Source organism: Dermochelys coriacea, chromosome 3 (genome assembly GCF_009764565.3).
Source record: "Dermochelys coriacea isolate rDerCor1 chromosome 3, rDerCor1.pri.v4, whole genome shotgun sequence".
In the NCBI taxonomy this organism is placed as follows: Eukaryota; Metazoa; Chordata; order Testudines; family Dermochelyidae; genus Dermochelys; species Dermochelys coriacea.
Genome location: NC_050070.1, coordinates 178,633,021 through 178,652,994, shown reverse-complemented (window position 1 = coordinate 178,652,994; position 19,974 = coordinate 178,633,021). Strand labels below are relative to the sequence as shown.

Below are 19,974 nucleotides of genomic sequence, written 5' to 3'. Positions count from 1 at the left end.
ATCTAGACAGATAGCATTGAAATGATGTCCTTTCTCTCTATCCACCACTGCAAGATTTTTAGAAACACTGTCATCTTTTTTTATTTTAAACTTCCTTGTAGAGAGAAGTGGTAGCAAAGTGATGCTGGTGTAACTTATCAGTGCATGCAGATACAGTCAGTGCAGATGCTGACTTTGGCATTATGATTTAAGGGGACTTACGCCTGTAACCAGATTCATAGAAGGTGATCTGTAAAGAAAAAGAAACACTGGGCTTGTGGGTGGAATTTTCAAAATTGCCCAGGGTCCAGATTCTCAAAGGTATTTAGAATGTTAGCTGCCTAAATACCTTTGAGGATCTGGGCCTAAGTGACCTAGGGCTCATCTACATGGAAAATGGAATCCAAATAACTGTATCAGTTGTAAACCATGCCTTTAGTTATTTCAGTGCGCTCCATGTATTTTGAAATAGGAGTGCCCTATTTCAATATAATTTAAGTAGGTAAAAAGTAGTTATTTCAATTTCCATGTAGCCATTAGGACTGGAGCAGAAGTCCCGTTGAGAATCAGTAGGATCTTAAGTCATTTATGCTGTTTTGAAATTCCCTTTTGTGCCTTTTTTAAATTTCTTTATGATACATGGAGAAGGCTCCTAAAAAGGATTTTGTTTGAAATTTTTTGTATTAGAAATTCAGATTCTCTCTTCTTTTCTCCTTCTGGGAGATGTTATAGATAACTGAAAAGCCAGTAACATATAACATTAGAGATAACAACCAACTGACTGAGAGGGGAAATTATTTCTAATTAGAAAGTTAAAACACTCTTTTTGCTAACATCTACTTAATCCAAATGTCTTATAAACAACTGGGGGAAAAGCTTTCTTTGTTATAGCCTCAACATCCTCCTCCCCTTCCAGAAAGGGCTGAGAAAGCTCCCAATCAATTTATTGGGGATCTCAAAGCAAAAATAAGGAATAGAAGACCAAGTGAAAAACCCTTTGTTTTGGAAAAAAAACCTTTCAGGTCATCTTTATACATCATAAAGAAGCATGGGGATACATCCAATTTTATCTTTTGCAGGGCACCTTTAATAATAATAATGTATCCAGATGTCTTTCTTTACACAAGAATCAATGTCCTTATTTCCCCTCCCAAAAGAGGAGAGCAGGGATTTCACCCATTACAGTAAGAAGAAGGGGGTGGAATTCCATTCCCAAGTCAAATCATTAATTTTCTTTGGAAGTCAGACACGCTGAGTGTGCCCTTGCTCTCAGTGAGGTCAATGAGAGTGCTCAGCATCGAGCAGGATCTGGCGCTATTTCAGAAAAGTGCCAATTGAAAGCAGGTTGGGCTTATTCAGCATCCTGCACAATGCCTTTGAAACACATTTGAAACTTTATGGTAATATTCTCATGTAACACAAAGTCTGCATTGCTACTGGGCAACATACCTTTGTGTAATTATTTAACCATCAAAACAAGCTGTAAGCAGAATCTGGTGTATAGATCAGGATATGACAAAGAGCCTTTTTGTAAAATGGCAAAGATTAAACCTTGGACATTCAAAGCTTCCTGGAAAAAGATTTGCAATTAGATGATTTCTGCTGCTGTTTCTCTTTGATAATTGCTCTCCACCCAGGAATAGATCTTGATCCATCTCTTTCAAAGGAGTTGGGATTTTTGAGCTGTGGGGAATAGTTATGGTATCACCTCACCCCACGATGGTCTGCCACCTGTCAGTTATTTAATCTTGCATTCTGTTTATTCAGTGAGGGTTGTGTGACATGGTAGATCCTTTGAAGGCTTTTACAAAAAATACATGAAGCATAAAACATAAAGAGCCCTGCTGGAATAATCTGTGGGTATCTGCCAGATGCGACGATGAGCTAGATTCACTCAGGAACTTAGATATTGCAGTGCTGAGCATCACCAGGCCAAACTTTTAGGTGCAGAGAAAATCACTAGGGTTCACAAAGCTTGAATTAGGCTCTGAGGTTCCTTCCACAATGAACGGGGAGAAATAGGTGCCCTAGAATGGGATTCATAAAGGCCAGCATACTAGGAGGCTCCCTACCTAAGCTAGCCAATGAGAGATGCCAAGGCAAGGGCATTCTGTCCTAAGCCCCACATCTCTTTCAGGCAGTTTGGAACCTAAGCCCACACTTCCAGGAGGCATCTCCCTCTCCTCGGGTGGGGCAGAAGGAGGAGGACCTTCCTCCTAACTTTTAGCCCAGTAATAAGGGTACTCACTTGGGATGTGGGAGACCCCGGGTTCACGTGAGGAGGAGAAGGGATCTGAACAGGGATATGCTACCTCTCAGGAGAGTGCCCCAAACACTGGGCTATAGGACATTCTGATGTGGGGCTCCCTCAGTCTCTTCTGCTGAAGCTCTTCCAGGGTGGATAAATAAAATGAAAGACAGGGAGCAATACGCAAGCATGAGTGACTCTGTAGCCTGGTGGGTATAGCACTTATCTGGGAGGTAGGAGAATCAGTCCCCTTCTCCAGTGACTTTTAAAATTATTTATCCAAAATGGGACAGCTTCAGCAGGAGAAACTGAAGGAGCAATCCCCGCCTTCAGAATATCCTATAGCCCAGTGGCTAGGGCACTCACCTGAAAGGTGTCAGATCCCTGTTCAAAGCCCTTCTCCCGCTCATGCAGAGGGTGGACTTGAATCAGGGATCTCCCACATCACAGGGGAGAGCCCTAACCACTGGGTTACAAGGCGTGATGGAGGTTGTTCTCCTTCTCCTCCTGCTGTTTTGTGTGAGTTCGCATATAGGGCCCAGTGCGGTAGGCGAGATTGGAGCGTGCTTACCAGATGGGGCCCCGCAGGCAAGTTAGGAGGAGGATTGCCTATCTCCCTGAACTGGTGCATTGCTCTGGGGTTTAGGCACCCACGGTGCTGCAGTGTGCATGCTCAGAAGCAGAAACATAGGCACCTAGGAAATTTTAACTGCAAAAATTTAGGCACTGAGAGATTTTAGGAGCCTGCAGAGTTTGGTGACAGCTGAGCAGGAGTTTTGTGGATCCCACGAGGCCTGATTCTGGGATTGAGGCGCATAAACTGGCTTTAGGTACCTAAATCCTTTTGTGCATCTAGCACCACATGACTTCATTTGCCACCATGGTACTGTGGAACACTGGGAGCCAAATTCTTTATGAAGGTTTCATCTTTTAATGCTGCTACTTGTGCAGTAACTACTACCCACACTCTCTACCTCCCTCCCCTTATGAAGCAGCATTTCCTGTCAATCAATGAATCTAAAGTGCTGCATTTGTGGAGGCTGGATTAAAAACTGCAGAATGTGGAAAGAGAAAAAAGGAAAGAAAAGAAGGGAGTGATAATCAACCTTCAGCAATGCCTGGCATCTACTAACATCCTGGGTACTATGCAACTGGGCTTCAGACCATGCTACTTCATTGTGACACCCTCCGAGCAGAACTAAAAAATCAGCTCAACATGGCAATGAACAGACACCACATCACTGCTCAGACCACTCAATCTCTCTGCAGCTTTCAACTAGTCAATCACAAGGTACTGATGACCCACATACATTTAGCTCCACAGTGATCTATCCTGCCCTCTTTCTCCTTCAGTATCTACTTGAAACAGTGTGGAGAGGTGGTGAGATGCCATGCTCTGCTGCTAACAATACACCCATGGCACCTGGCCATATATATCTCTTTTCAACTTTCAGTAGATGCAACCACTGCCAACCTAAGGATGTCATACTGACTAGAGGACATCAGCACCTAGATGAAGAACAAATGGCTCAAATTTAATCCAGGCAAGTCTGAAGTGATGCTGTTTGCGAGTGGCAATACTCTTTGGACACTGTCCTCCCCTTCTATCAAAGCCATGAAGTTTGAGAGTTCTGTGTGACTTACTATTAAACCCAGACAAGCAAGTAGCTCAGGTGTTAGAAAATGCCTTCTCCCACCTCCAGCTGGCTAGAAGACTCATCATTTTCCTCCCATCAAAGACCCGGCCACAGTGACCCATGCCCTTGTCACCTCCAAACTGGATTACTGCAACTCACTATGGAGTTGGAGCACAACTGGAGTGTTCAAGATGGAAGCAACACAAAGGCTTCAGAATTTGCTGGATGCAGCAAGCCCATCTCTTCATGAGGATCGGCTATAGCAAGCATATCACCTTTGTGCTCCCATCTCTCTCCTGGCTCCCAGTCTGTCTCCATTGCTCATTCAGGATTATCTGATCTTCAAAGCCATCAACCCATGAAGGCCAACTACATTACAGGCTGCATCTCCATCCACAACCTCTTCAAGACAACTGTGCTCTCTCTTCAGACAACGTAGCTTAAAAAGGACAGGAGGAGGAGCATGAGACTCAAGATAAAAGCATTGTGAGCTGATAGGGTTCATCTGGGGAATGAGTTTCCTGGGGAGATTAGTTTGGTACAGAGGCAGATCCCCCTTTAGAGCTTGCTACAAGTCTTTTCTCTTTTGAAAAGCTTTCTCACCACAATCAGAATCAGTGTGAGGAGGGGGAAAAAGAAGATTTTTAAAAAGAGTGTGTGATGTTGCACCCCATAATGCTTTATGGAAATATTCTTATGAAAGTAAATATGACATAACTGGAATATGTTTTATGCTAGATATGCCATGTAACATATCTCTGCAAAGGTTATAATCTACTGGATATATTCATCCTATTTGTATGCATGTATCATTTTTGTATCCGAAGTTATGAATATTGGCTGTGTACTTGTTTGATTTTAAGTAGCCTTAGTAAGGCATTTGGTCAGCTTCTTTAGAAAGGAATTTGCAAGTTAAATGCCCACTCAAGAAACACTTAAGCTAACGATGAACAATGAAACGCCCGTCCACCTCTGAGCTTTCCTGGGAATGTGGCCTGGCTTGTAAGGACTGAGTCATGCATGGACATGTGACTTGCCCATGTGACTCCAAAACTCCATCTTGGAGCTGGATTCTACACTGGAGAAAGGAGGGGGTCTCCACCCACAAGAGAAAGTCTATTTAAGCCCCTAGGAGACCTCTCCATTTTGTCTTCAGTTGGCTCAACAGATAGCCTCTCCACCCACAAAGGATACCTGAAAGAAACTGGAACAAAGGACAGTAACCACAGGAGTGTGAGTGACTGCTGGACCCAGACTAGAAGGAGGCTAGTCTGTAAAAGAAGCTTATTGGAACATCTCTGAGGGTGAGATTTCATCTATAATCACTTTCTTACTGTATTAGGCATAGACTTGTGTGTTGTATTTTATTTTATTTTGTTTGGTAATTTATTTTGTTCTGTCTGTTATTACTTGGAACCACTTAAATCCTACTTTTTATATTTAATAAAATCACTTTTTACTTATTTACCCAGAATATGTATTAATATTTGGGAGGGGGGAACAGCTGTGTATATCTCTCTATCAGTGTTATAGAGCGCAAACAATTTATGAGTTTACCCTGTATAAGCTTTATACAGGGTAAAACGGATTTATTTAGGGTTTGGACCCCATTGGGAGCTGGGCATCTGAGTGTTGGAGACAGGAACACTTCTTAAGCTGTTTTCAGTTAAGCCTCCAGTTTTTGGGGGACGTTGTTCAGACCTGGGTCCATGTTTGTAGCAGGCTAGTGTGTCTGGCTCAAACTGGGCAAGGTTCTGAAGTCCCAAGTTGCCAGGGAAGACAGGCTCAGAGGTAGTCTCAGCACATCCGTTGGCAGTCCCAAGGGGTTTCTGTGATCCAATCTGTCACAGAGTGCTCCCAAGCAGAGGTTCCTGAGAGAAAAGACAAAGATACATGAAGCCCACTAGGGACTTCTCCATGTAGATGTAAGTTACCTGGGAAGCGTTTAGATACCATGGCAATAGGTTCTATAGAAAGCACTGCAAGATTCAGAAGAGAAGTGAAAGGAGGAAGAAAAGCAGAGAAAGGTACAGAAAGAAAAGAGAAACTGCCTCTTTCCTCATGTATTTTCCCAGCTATCTTCATCCTCCCCAATATACTTCCTGCAGCAGCTCATAATTGAAAGGGATCCAGTTCCCCATAACTTCCTCTGAGAATCAAAAGAAAATCCTACTTACTCTCTACTTACAGCATGAAAGCCAAGTGGAAAGGGATGCACTGTGTCCCCCCCGAGCCTGGCAGTATCTATTTTGGTTCATCAAATGTTAACAGGCATGCTGCTAGTGTGTTTGAAGCTTAAATATGATAAAACATTTATTGACATAAAAGTAGGCCCTAAGGCAGCATTGCATAAACCAAGAGGCTCTGATCTCTTCTCAGGGATGCTCAAAAAGCAGAGGGAAAATGAAAAGAGGAATGTTTTTTCTGCCTTGCTGGACTGTCATCATTTAGGCTTCAGCCAAAGCAGAACTGTCTGCTGCATGCTCAATATTTTACAGATATTACTTTCACTGAGACGTACATGGAAATGAAGCAGAAAGCAAGTGACCCTAACAGGATGTCTCATCCATATATTTCAAAGAGACTAACCAAATGCACTGTTTGTTCTACTTTTTTCCCCCTGGGGAAGGCAACATTTCTCCAAGGCCAGATCTTAGTAGTTGTCATAGTAATGTTGCAGAAGTCTACCCAGATGCCTTAATCAGGGATCAAGCCCTCATTATGCTGTGTACAAACATATAGTAAAAGAAGGTTCTTGCTCCAAAAAACTCAAAATCTAGGGCCCCAATCTCGCAATTCACTCTCCACAGGCACACTGTTTAGCTGGTGTACAATCCCATTGATCTCACCCTAAACAGTTAAGACAGGCAAAGTATGGGAGAAAAGGGATACACATATAAGCAGAGTGCTGCTTGTCAAACACAATGTTGATTTTATTTATAATGTTTATTCCTAGGTCAATTGTTGCTCTAGACTAAAAGGGGATTTACATCCATTTCCTGTTCCCATAATCCTTTCTGGTTACTGTGTCCCAAAATCCTTTGCACTGAGTGCTGTGGGATTTCAGGGAACGTGTATAAGACTGCAAACACAGGCAGAAGCAAAGGATTTTGGGAAATATCCTTCTCTGTTCATATCTGCTCTTTCTTCCTCCTTCTATGTCTCTTGGTCATTGTATGTTTATATTTGGTCATTGTAGTCTAACTCTCGACTTTGCAGTCCTATGCACTTCATTTCTTTTCCACATATCTGCTCTCTCCCTCTTCTTGCTTTGTTTATAGTCAGCAGCAGGAACATAGAGAAGGTTGTTACATTTAGAAGTGGCACCTAAAAGATCTGCAGAAGGAAACTGACTAGCATGCTAGTCAGTTTCCCATTGCATCCTCTTCGATATCTGAAAGTGTCCTGTGTGGGGTGGGAATGGGGAGAGCACTTTAGGCAGCTACTCACACCTACAACCAGCTCTAGATTTTTCATCCACACCTACCTCAGTCCTATTTTCTTTTACAAATATTTACAGGGGTAGGCTCGAATATCTCTCCTGGCCCTTGGTAGGTAGGGGAGGAAGTTTATGACAAAATTTGAGAAATCACGCTGAAAGTTTACAAGGCTCAGATTTCTCTCAGGAGGAATTTCAGCTGCTACATGCTCCTTTTAACAAGTTTGTTGAACAGTTCTGAACATGTTGCAGTTATAGAAAGGGGATGGAGAGAAGCAAGGTTAGGGCAAAAAGAAAAGGAGTACTTGTGGCACCTTAGAGACTAACAAATTTATTTGAGCATAAGCTTTCGTGAGCTACAGCTCACTTCATAGGATGCATGAAAGCTTATGCTCAAATAAATTTGTTAGTCTCTAAGGTGCCACAAGTACTCCTTTTCTTTTTGCGGATACAGACTAACACAGCTGCTACTCTGAAACCTGTCATTAAGGTTAGGGCAGAGGTGTTGAATTCAGGTTTCTGTGGGAGGGAAGTTGCAAGATGAACAGAAGATTTTCTTCATGACAAATGAGAGATTTCCAGCACCAAAGCTTGGCCTAGCATGAAAACTTTTCACTTATTTGGGGGTGTGACAGAGTGCTAGGTACAAAGGCCTGAGATAGCACCTCTTCACAGCAGCCCCAATCAGGCAAAACAGATTGGAGCTGACCATGCAAGGCTGTGCCTAATTTATGGGCAGGGCAGGGCAGAAAGGCCAATTAAGCCATTAGCCAAGAACCCACAAATAGTCACAGGAAGAGCATGGGGGAAGCAGGCAGTAAGAGGGTGAGAGAGATTGATCTCCTCTGCTTGGGAAAGGTCTTAGGGATGCTGTGAAGGTGGTTGGATGCAACTGTAAATAAACTGCACAGGGTGTTGAACCAGCAAAAGGGTATCTGAGTAATTGGTGGACTGAGACAGGGGCAGGACCAAGGCGGTTACAGGGGTTACCTGAAGAAATTTTCCTTGGACAGGAGGGGAGCTTTTGAATGTCTGCATACTAGTTGTGTTGCACTTACTATCCAAGGACCAATCAGGGGTTTAGAAAATCAGTCCTTTCTCCCATGAATGTGGCTTTCCGCATCCAAAAATTCTGCAGCCACTGCTCATCATCCCAGAAGTGCATAACGATGTGATCCCACCACTCAGTGCTTGTTTCCTGAGCCCACAAGCGGCATTCCACTGTTGTCAGCACCTCCGTGAATGCCACAAACAATCTCGTGTCATAGCTACTATGTGTGGTGAGATCAATGTTGAACTCCTCTGCCACTCATGACGTGTTAGTGAGAGCAGGCAGCATATTGGTCAACAGTGCAGGATCCATTCCTGCAAACCGAAGAGGCAGAGCACGCAGTACACAAACCATTGAAAGATGGTGCCAAATGCGGACGGAAACACAGGGATTGCTAGAATGTGAAGCAATTCATCATGGAGTATTGGGACAGGACCCAGGATGCCCCACGACCCCCTCTGCCTTCCCACAAGAAATGCTTTGTGGGATAGCTGCCCCGAGTGCACCACACCGAATACTGATGCAAGTGCTGCAAGTGTGAACAAGCTATTGCACAGGCAGCTGACAGTGTGAATACACAACAGCGGTTTCCCTTCAGTGCTCTCTGAGCGGTGCTGTAACTGCCAGCAATGTAACTCTGCCAGTGTAGACATAGCCTCAGTAAGTCTTCGAAGGTAGGGACGGCATAGTGAGTGTGAGGAAACTCCTATATGTAGGCATGGTTCGCTCTGAAAAGTATATCTGCTTCAGAGTTATACTTATCAAAGGGTATGTCTACACTGCACACTAAGCCTGGGATCTGACTCAGGTTTGAGCCCAAGCTCTGCTTCTGTCCATACACAAATCAGTCTGACTTGGGTCAGCAAGCATTCAGGACCTGGGTCTTAGGAGGCTCCTAGGGGATGAGTCAGAGCCCATGTCCTGCTGTGAGTCGGGTCCATGCCCTCTCATTTTGCAGTTCAAGCTGCAGAAGGTCTGCATAATGTGGATGCATTAGTATGGCTGTGGGGACATGGGTCCAACAATTGTAATCCCAGGTTTACAATGCAGTGTGGATGCTCAAGTGTGAGCTCAGAAACACAGAGTCCACAAGTCTGGGTCCCATAAAGCTGGGTTTACAATGCAGTGTAGACATACCCACAGACAATGGGACAACTCATAGCAGTTGTACGTCTTTGCTGCATCAGGCCCTATGATCCTATTGCAGCATTCCTTACAGTAGAAAATACCCATGCCTATAGCTAGCTGTAAACAAAATGTCTCCTGAGCAGAACAGAGCTATTTAGAAAATCTTGATTTGCTTGGTTTTTCCACCCCTGGCAATCTCCTGGATAACACATATTATTAATGACATCCTCTGAACAACTACAGCCAGAGCCCCAGAAGGCACTGTCATTGCAGTAACAGCTGCTAGGAACTGCCGTGGGATCTGCAGGAATGGACCAGTATGCTCAAACTAGCACATCAATCTTCAGCTCCAGCTTGGCAATGCTTGTGAACCCATTGGAAATGTTTCTTTATCTTCTTTTAATCTGAAATGTCTCATCCACCTTTATGCATGACAAGCTTTTATTAAATTATAGATATTGCTACATTTTCTACTACATGTATATAAGTCAAAGAGAGAATAAACTCAATGAGAAGATAAAGAATAAAAAAATTTCTGTAAATATTGCATGGGCATTAATGGGATGGAGGCCTCGTGGTTCACAATACAATGATACTACAGCAGGGTATTCATCATGGTGGTGTTCCTGCTTCCCTCTTTATGTGTGGCTAACTTGACTGGATGCCTTGCTGAGGACTCAGAGAATTTTGCCAGTTCCTGTTCACCAGTGCATCACTATAGGGAAGCAGTTTATTTACATTGTACCTTATTCTGCTCTGTCTTCAGTGAAATTGCATGAGATTTAAACAGCACAGAATTTAGCCCACTGTCTGTTCACTTGTCTGTAAAAAGAAGATGTAATGTCAGAAGATAGTACAAGAGATGAATCTTACTGAGAGAGGAGGAGAGGAAGATACAGGTGTTTGTAGTGATAGAAAAGACCTGTTAGGTTGTCAACTAACAACCTTTCCTCACTACAGCACATATTAGAGATTGTTCTGAGAGTATACTTGGTTTTAGCCAAAAGGCCAAGAAGTCATGTGTGCTAAAGAAACCAGACTCAGAAACTTGAAGAGGGTTACAGTCTCAAGACGGGAATAATCTTGCTCAAACTTCCTTCTAACAGTACCCCAGCCCAACTGCATCCATTCTATCCTTCAAGGGTAAAGTTATCTACAAGGAAACAGCTTCTTACCTACATCAGCATTCTAGATCCCCTCTGGTCTGTTTCAGACCAAAATATAGTATGCACATAGCACTGATAATGTTGCAGAATGATATCGGACTGTGGACAGAGGCCACAACATCTATGTTAATATTGTTAGATTTGTTGGAAGCTTGTAACACTAATATTTATATTAGTCACTAAATTCAGGAGGCATGTCTGAACAGATAGATGCAGGAAGCAGACCTGTTGAGTGAAGGTGCTGTTTATTTACACAGTCATTGTACACAGTAGTATTGTACTTTAGTGCCCTAAATAGGCTTGGTACAAGATATCGGAAAGATCACAGTCCAAGATGCAGTCCTCTCCAGCAACTGCCTTTGACAGGGATATGAAGGCTGATGGAACACGGGTTAGAACGTGCTGGGGCGAGGAATGAGCATTCTCAGCAGAGAGGCATCAGCTCTGGAATTAATTACTGCAGGAGAACAGGCCAAACCCAAGTCCATTAGGGCTAGATGCAAGTCTGATCCTCTCCTATAATGGCTGAATGGCTCCAGAAACTATAGGGCTCTAGAAAATATACCAGCAAGTTCTGTTTCCTCAAAAATGGCTTAAATGTTTGGGGCATGAGGGGGGCTAGAGAATTCTGCTCTTCTTTGAGGACTTTATTTTGGTTTCTAAAGATATGTGAATAGAGGCTAGATAATGTGGTAATGAGCCCCTTAGGGACACATGCAATAAACAACCAATCACAACAGCTGTGTGATGTACCATAGCAGGGAACCTGCCACAGTGACACCATTAGGTAAATAGGAAGGACTTTTAAGCAGGCTGCAAGGATTTTTCTTTTCCCTTGGCAACAAGGAAGATACACTTCTAAATAAAAGGCATTTACTGGACCCAACCTTAATGCAACTCCAAGGATGTTTATGGAGCTACACTGAGGATGAATTTTCCATATTATATTTTATCCTGCTGTCTGTGGCTCCTGGACATTTGAGCAAGCCTTGTAGACAAACCCTGATGATGGACCTGTGCTGTTCAAGGACACATCTACAGAAGGTCTCTAAATTAAAGCCTCTGTTACTGAACCACTTATAACCTTGCTTATGACTAGGGTGACCAGACTGCAAGTGTGAAAAATCAGGACGGGGGCAAGGGTAATAGGCACCTATAGAAGACAAAGCCCCAAATATCAGGCCTGTCCCTATAAAATCAGGACATCCGGTCACTCTACTTATGATAGCGCTACTGTCTATTCCAGACTTAGGCATGAAGTATGACAACCATACAGGAAATCTAATGAGAAATGCACAGGCAAAGACCGTGAAACGACACACTAACTCTCTAACCAATCTTAGTGGTACTTAGAGCGCAGCAATTCTTCAGCATAGAAAGGGATTAGTGCTGATGTTTTAGCTGCTGAAGCTGCCAGGTCACCAGTTGACCGGAATGGGGAAAAAACTGTATCTGGCAACTAATATGTACTGCCTTAGACAACAAATGAAATGACACATGAACCTTTTTAATGTGAGTATCCAAAACCCACAGTTCTCTTGTGGGAACGAGATTAGCTAGAGGATCAGCAAAATTGAGCCCTTTCTCCAGTTCAGCTGCTTCCATGCTAAAGTGTGATTTAATAGTCTGTCCGAAGGATCACTTTTCCCCAAGGAGCGTTTACAGCAGTTATTTTGGGATATCTGAAGCACAGGAACATTCCTGGGATTCTGCAATGTGTCTCAGAGTTGGGAAAACAAAGAATCTACTCATGCGCAAGATGGCGCTGCGGTACTCAAACTGTGGGTCGGGACCCCAAAGTGAGTCACCAGCCCCGTTTAATGGGGTCACCAGGGCTGGTGTTAGACTTGCTGGGGCCCAGGGCCAAAGCCCAAGCCCCACCATCCAGGGCTGAAGCCAAACCCCTAGCCCTACCGCCCAGGGCCGACGCCCAAGGGCTTCAACCCTGGGTGGCAGGGCTCAGGTTACATGCTCCCTGCGTGGTTCTGAGGCCTTTGGGCTTTGGCTTTGCCCCCTCCCCCCCACCCCCACTGGCTCGGGCGGTGGGATTCAGGCTTTGGCTTTGCCCCTCCCCCGCCTGGGGTGATGGGGCTCGGGAGGGCTCAGGTTTTGGTCCCCACTCCTGGGGTTGTGTAGTAATTTTTGTGGTCAAAAGAGGGTCATGGTACAATAGAGTCTGAGAACCCCTGAGGCTACAAGTCTCCTCAGCAGGTCAGGCATTGTCCTTGAAGCCTCATCATGTAGGGGGGGATTCATAGGGCACATGCCAAATGGAACATATAAACCATTACAGGGGTCCTCTCAGAGGAACAGAATAGAATTTGGTTTTCTGTGGCTTTTCAAAATATGCTACCTAAATGTGCTTTGCAGAACAATGCACGGTTGCTAGTAATAAGGTAACTCTGCAGGCAAAAATGCAGCAGTCCTGATACACACAGTGTTAGCACATGCAAGATCTTGGATATTTTCTGCCACCATAGCCCCATGTGCTGGGAGCCTGTCAGATCTCACAAGCTAAGCAAGGCCAGACCTGGTCACTTGGATGGGGATTTCCAACAAGGGAGACCAAGGTGCTGCAGGAAATTGTGCTAATGATGCCATACTGAACCAATGCCCCAGCGTGTGTGCTGGAGAACGGTCTTTTGGATGAGATATAAAACCAAGGCCCAGCTTGGCCAATGGTCTTTTTTTTGTTGGACAATCCTGCTTTTGCCCTTGCTGTACCATGTGCTCCATCCAGTGAATTTGTTCCACATATGGTACATGATTGAGGACACACATTCTGAATAAATTTACCTTCCTGGCAGAGGAAGGCAGAAGGGAGGGTGGCAGGCTGCAGACTCTTTTACCTGGCTCTCCCCCACTCTGCAGAGGGGAGCACGCAGGGATTGAGGCAGTGAGAGTGGAGCCAGGAAGACTAATCAGATCCTGGCTCTTGTGCCGAGCAGTGGCACTGGGCTCCACAGCCTGTCCTTGCTTCATGATAACTGCTGGATATGGAAGAATCAGAGGTGGGTGTCCCATTTCTCTCCCTCTCCTGATCTTCATTGTTCTGACTCTCATTCTCTCAGGCAGAAGGGAGAGAGAGAGAGAAAGTGATGGAGTTTGAACTGGGTGATAGCTAGTGATCACCCCACCTACAAATGAATGAAGCCTTCTGTGGGGTGCTACGCTACAGCAGTTTAAAAGTGCAAAGCAATGCTATACTACCATTATACATGGGAAAAGAAGAATAACCTAGCTAACTAAAATTGTGGCAGGCAGGCAGTATGTAATTATCTTAGCTAGAAAACTTTTTAGGGCACCTGGGTTAACACCCTAACATTTGTATTCTGGCTTTGGAAGCAGTTTAAAGCTAAACTAGAAAAATGCATTGTTATTCTGGAACTGGAGTATTCACACAAGGAGTTACATAGTATAACTACGGCAGATGAACTATACTGGCAGAGTTCCCCATGTAGACAAGTCCTTGCTCATATAGAAGTGTCATGTGATCTTTATTACCACAGTTTGCCAGGATACTGGATTTTACGAGTTCTCTGAAAGCATTAAGCAGCACAGTGGTCCCTAGCACCATTCTGGGGTGACTGATTTAGGGCCAATTCAGAGGGCAGAATGCCATCAAGTGAATCACCAACACCACTTCCCACATCACCTAAGTGTGCTATGTGGCCCATCTTCCTTTCAGAGACTGGCTCACCACCACCCTGTTTAATTTGTGAGATCAGATGAAATCGTAGCACAAATTGGTACGACTGCAGGCCATTGAAGAGCCATCAGATGGGGGATAATTTGTAATGACTGTTGAGCTGGGATGGCTTTAAACCAACACCACCTAAAGCTGTTATATAACCATTAAGGCTGCACCTGATTTAATACCTTTCCCTTCAATGGCTAGTTAGTTTCACATTAGAGTATGGAATTATTCTAGCAGGTAGTTAGCTCATTGTTCGGAAGCAGTGTAAATAAATTGCAGGTTTCAGAGTAGCAGCCCTGTTAGTCTGTATTCGCCAAAAGAAAAGGAGGACTTGTGGCACCTTAGAGACTAACAGAGTCTAAACCTGCAATTTATTTACACTGCTTCCGAACAATGAGCTAACTACCTGCTAGAATAATTCCATACTCTAGTGTGAAACTAACTAGCCATTGAAGAGAAAGGTATTAATTCAGGTGCAGCCTTAATGGTTATATAACAGCTTTAGGTGGTGTTGGTTTAAAGACTAACAGAGTCTCTAAGGTGCCACAAGTCCTCCTTTTCTTTTGGCGAATACAGACTAACAGGGCTGCTACTCTGAAACCTGTCATTATGCAAGGCACTGAATTTAGACATATGGAGTGGAAATCTATCAACTTCATGAAAAAACTCATACAGATACAGACAGACATCATCTTCCTTTCCAAATGCAAACAGATGGACATCATACCAAAAGGACTGAAGGTAAAAATTAGTTAGTCTCTAAGGTGCCACAAGTCCTCCTTTTCTTTTTGTAAATAAATTGCTTGACAAACACTGGAAAAATAAGGCCATCGGCAGAAACAACAATCAAATCATTCTTGCTTAGGTTTTTCAGAAAACTTATGGTAAAACCCAGAAACTTTAAATAAAATGAACCAGCTAATTCCTATTATCTGAAACAAGAATATATATGAGTTCACTTTCTATGCTGCACGATTAAATAATAATTGACATTGCAAGAGTAGTTTTTGTCTTCTGATATATCTGATAGAGCTGATGGAGGAAAAGATCCGAGGTTTGGAGATGCAGGTGGAAAGTCTGGTAGAGTTTAGGAAGGGGTTTGAGCAGATGATGGAGCAAAGACATGAGGTATCTGAAGGGAAAAGCTCAGACTTACAGATGGAAGTAGGGCTGGGGAATTTTGAGGGGAGACTGGGTGAGGAAAGTGGTCAGTGGAAGCATGTGACTAAAAGAACCAGACAGAGGAAAAGACGGGCTAGTGAAGGAGAAATAGAGCTTAGGAACAGGTTTGCAGAGTTGGAAAATGAAGAAGGGGCTCAGCAGGTAGTCGCTGAAGGTGGAAGGGCAAGGAAGAAGAGAAGAGCGGCTAGTCCTATAGGAAAAGGGGAAGAGTCAATGGAGACTACACCAAATTTGAGCCCCAAGAGGATACAGGATGGGTTGAAGAGCATTATAAGGGAGAATAGGAATGGAAAGAACTTGCAGCCAGAGGGAACAGGGGAGAGACTGGAGAATAGCACCGTCACAAGGAAAAGGCAGGTCTATGTGATCAGGGACTCTTTATTGAGAAGAATAGACAGGCCTGTAACCAGAGCTGATCCAGAGAATAGAAGGGTGTGCTGTCTTCCAGCTGCTAAGATACGGAATGTAGACCTGAGGTTGAAAAGGATCCTAAAGGGAGCAGGAAAGAATCCCCTAATTATCCTTCATGTTGGAACAAATGATACGGCTAGATTCTCGCTGGAAAGTATTAAGGGAGACTATGCTAGGCTGGGGAAGACGCTTAAGGAAATAGAGGCTCAGATGATCTTTAGTGGGATTCTGCCTGTTCCTAGAGAAGGGCAACAAAGGTGTGACAAGATTATGACTATCAACAGATCGCTTAGGCAGTGGTGCTATAAGGAGGGCTTTGGGATGTATGGCCACTGGGAGGCATTCATGGACAGAGGACAGTTCTCTTGGGATGGACTTCATCTGAGTAGGGAAGGAAATAGACTTCTAGGATGGAGGCTGGCACAACTGATTAAGAGAGCGTTAAACTAGGAATCTGGGGGAGATGGTTGGGAGATGTCAAGGTAATCTCCAGGCCGGATTTTAGCATTGAGAGGGAAGACGACGAAGTAAGAAAGGATACAGCCGTGGGTAGGAGAATGTATATAAGGAGGAAGGGCAGTGTGGATACCAGTCCTAGGTTATACTGGCTGTAGAATGACTGTGCCTAATAGGGTACAAAATGTAAGCGAGGCCAAACAGCAAAAATTAAGATGTTTGTACACCAATGCGAGGAGTCTAGGTAACAAAATGGAGGAACTAGAGCTACTGGTGCAGGAAGTGAAACCAGATATTATAGGGATAACAGAAACATGGTGGAATAGTAGTCATGACTGGACTACAGGTATTGAAGGATATGTGCTGTTTAGGAAAGACAGAAATAAAGGTAAAGGTGGTGGAGTAGCATTGTATATCAATGATGAGGTAGAATGTAAAGAAATAAGAAGCGATGCAATGGATAAGACAGAGTCCGTCTGGGCAAAAATTACACTGGAGAAGAAAACTAGTAGAGCCTCCTCTACGATAGTGCTTGGAGTGTGCTATAGACTGCTGGGATCTAATTTGGATATGGATAGAGCCTCTTTTAATGTTTTTAATAAAGTAAATACTAATGGAAACTGCGTGATCATGGGAGACTTTAACTTCCCAGATATAGACTGGAGGACCAGTGCTAGTAATAATAATAGGGCTCAGATTTTCCTAGATGCGATAGCTGATGGATTCCTTCATCAAGTAGTTGCTGAACCGACTAGAGGGGATGCCCTTTTAGATTCGGTTTTGGTGAATAGTGAGGACCTCATAGAAGAAATGGTTGTAGGGGATAATCTTGGTTCAAGTGATCATGAGCTAATTCAGTTCAAACTAAATGGAAGGATTAACAAAAATAAATCTGCAACGAGGGTTTTTGATTTCAAAAAGGCTGACTTTCAAAAATTAAGGAAATTAGTTAGGCAAGTGGATTGGACTGAAGAATTTATGGATCTAAAGGTAGAGGAGGCCTGGGATTACTTTAAATCAAAGCTGCAGAAGCTATCAAAAGCCTGTATCCCAAGAAAGGGGAAAAAATTCATAGGCAGGAGTTGTAGACCAAGCTGGATGAGCAAGCATCTTAGAGAGGTGATTAAGAAGAAGCAGAAAGTATACAGGGAGTGGAAGTTGGGAGGGATCAGCAAGGAAAGCTACCTTATTGAGGTCAGAACATGTAGGGATAAAGTGAGACAGGCTAAAAGTCGAGTAGAGTTGGACCTTGCAAAGGGAATTAAAACCAATAGTAAAAGGTTCTATAGCCATATAAATAAGAAAAAAACTAAGAAAGAAGAAGCGGGGCCGCTAAACACTGCGGATGGAGTGGAGGTTAAGGATAATCTAGGCATGGCCCAATATATAAACAAATACTTTGCCTCAGTCTTTAATAAGGCTAAAGAGGATCTTATGGATAATGGTAGCATGACAAATGGGAACGAGGATATGGAGTAGATATTACCATATCTGAGGTAGAAGTGAAACTCCAACAGCTTAATGGGACTAAATCAGGGGGCCCAGATAATCTTCATCCAAGAATATTAAAGGAATTGGCACCTGAAATTGCAAGCCCATTAGCAAGAATTTTTAATGAATCTGTAAACTCAGGAGTTGTACCGTATGATTGGAGAATTGCTAATATAGTTCCTATTTTTAAGAAAGGAAAAAAAGTGATCCGGGTAACTACAGCCTTGTTAGTTTGACATCTGTAGTATGCAAGGTCCTGGAAAAAATTCTGAAGGAGAAAATAGTTAAGGACATTGAAGTCAATGGAAAATGGGACAAAATACAACATGGTTTTACAAAAGGTAGATCGTGCCAAACCAATCTGATCTCCTTGTGTGAGAAAGTAACAGATTTTTTAGACAAAGGAAACGCAGTGATCTAATTTACCTAGATTTCAGTAAAGTGTTTGATATGGTGTCACATGGGGAATTATTAGTTAAATTGGAAAAGATGGGGATCAATATGAAAATTGAAAGGTAGATAAAGAATTGCTTAAAGGGGAGACTACAGCGGGTCATACTGAAAGGTGAACTGTCAGGCTGGAGGGAGGTTACCAGTGGAGTTCCTCAGGGATCAGTTTTGCAACCAATCTTATTTAATCTTTTTTATTACTGACCTTGGCAGAAAAAGTGGGAGTGTGCTAATAAAGTTTGCGGATGATACAAAGCTGGGAGGTATTGCCAATTTAGAGAAGGACCGGAATATCATACAGGAGGATCTGGATGACCTTGTAAACTGGAGTAATAGCAATAGGATGAAATTTAATAGTGAGAAGTGTAAGGTTATGCATTTAGGGATTAATAACAAGAATTTTAGTCATAAGCTGGGGACGCATCAATTAGAAGTAACGGCGGAGGAGGAGAAGGACCTTGGAGTATTGGTTGATCATAGGATGACTATGAACTGCCAATGTGATATGGCTGTGAAAAAAGCTAATGTGGTTTTGGGATGCATCAGGAGAGGTATTTCCAGTAGGGATAAGGAGGTTTTCGTACCATTATACAAGGCACTGGTGAGACCTTACCTGGAATACTGTGTGCAGTTCTGGTCTCCCATGTTTAAAAAGGATGAATTCAAACTGGAGCAGGTACAGAGAAGTGCTACTAGGATGATCCGAGGAATGGAAAACTTGTCTTATGAAAGGAGACTCAAGGAGCTTGGCTTGTTTAGCCTAACTAAAAGAAGGTTGAGGGGAGATATGATTGCTCTCTATAAATATATCAGAGCGATAAATACCGGAGAGGGAGAGGAATTATTTCAGCTCAGCACCAATGTGGACACAAGAACAAATGGGTATAAATTGGCCACCAGGAAGTTTAGACTTGAAATTAGATGAAGGTTTCTAACCATCAGAGGAGTGAAGTTTTGGAATAGCCTTCCAAGGGAAGTAGTGGGGGCAAAAGATCTATCTGGCTTTAAGATTAAACTCGATAAATTTATGGAGGAGATGGTATGATGGGATAATGTGATTTTGGTAATTAATTGATTCATAGATTCATAGATACTAAGGTCAGAAGGGACTGTTCTGATCATCTAGTCCGACCTCCTGCACAGCGCAGGCCACAGAATCTCACCCACCCACTCCTACGAAAAACCACTACAGAGGAAGGTGAAAAACCTCCAGGGCCTCTCCAATCTGCCCTAGAGGAAAATTCCTTCCCGACCCCAAATATGGCGATCAGCTAAACCCTGAGCATACGGGCAAGATTCACCAGCCAGACATAATTGATCTTTAAATATTCATGGTAAATAGGCCTAATCCCCTGAGATGGGATATTAGATGGGTGGGATCTGAGTTACCCAGGAAAGAATTTTCTGTAGTATCTGGCCAGTGAATCTTGCCCATATGCTCAAGGTTTAGCTGATCGCCATATTTAGGGTCGGGAAGGAATTTTCCTCCAGGGCAGATTGGAAGAGGCCCTGGAGGTTTTTCACCTTCCTCTGTAGCATGGGGCACGGGTCACTTGAGGGAGGATTCTCTGCTCCTTGAAGTCTTAAAACCACAATTTGAGGACTTCAATAGCTCAGACATAGGTGAGGTTTTTTGTAA

At 43.4% G+C, this 19,974-nt stretch overlaps 1 protein-coding gene across 7 annotated transcripts in view; it reads right to left on the bottom strand.

The window, feature by feature from the left end:
* TTC7A (tetratricopeptide repeat domain 7A) overlaps positions 1 to 19,974 on the bottom strand; it is a 268,350-nt gene that overhangs the window by 10,503 nt on the left and 237,873 nt on the right. The window contains exon 20 of one of the 7 annotated variants that reach the window (XM_038395349.2): positions 5,597 to 5,735. The exons of the other annotated variants lie outside the window; for them this stretch is intronic. Within the exon in view, the coding sequence (XP_038251277.1) occupies positions 5,709 to 5,735 (27 nt within the window). The 3' untranslated portion in view covers positions 5,597 to 5,708. Of the gene's footprint in view, positions 1 to 5,596; positions 5,736 to 19,974 lie in introns of those variants that run through there. 7 annotated transcript variants of the gene reach the window in all.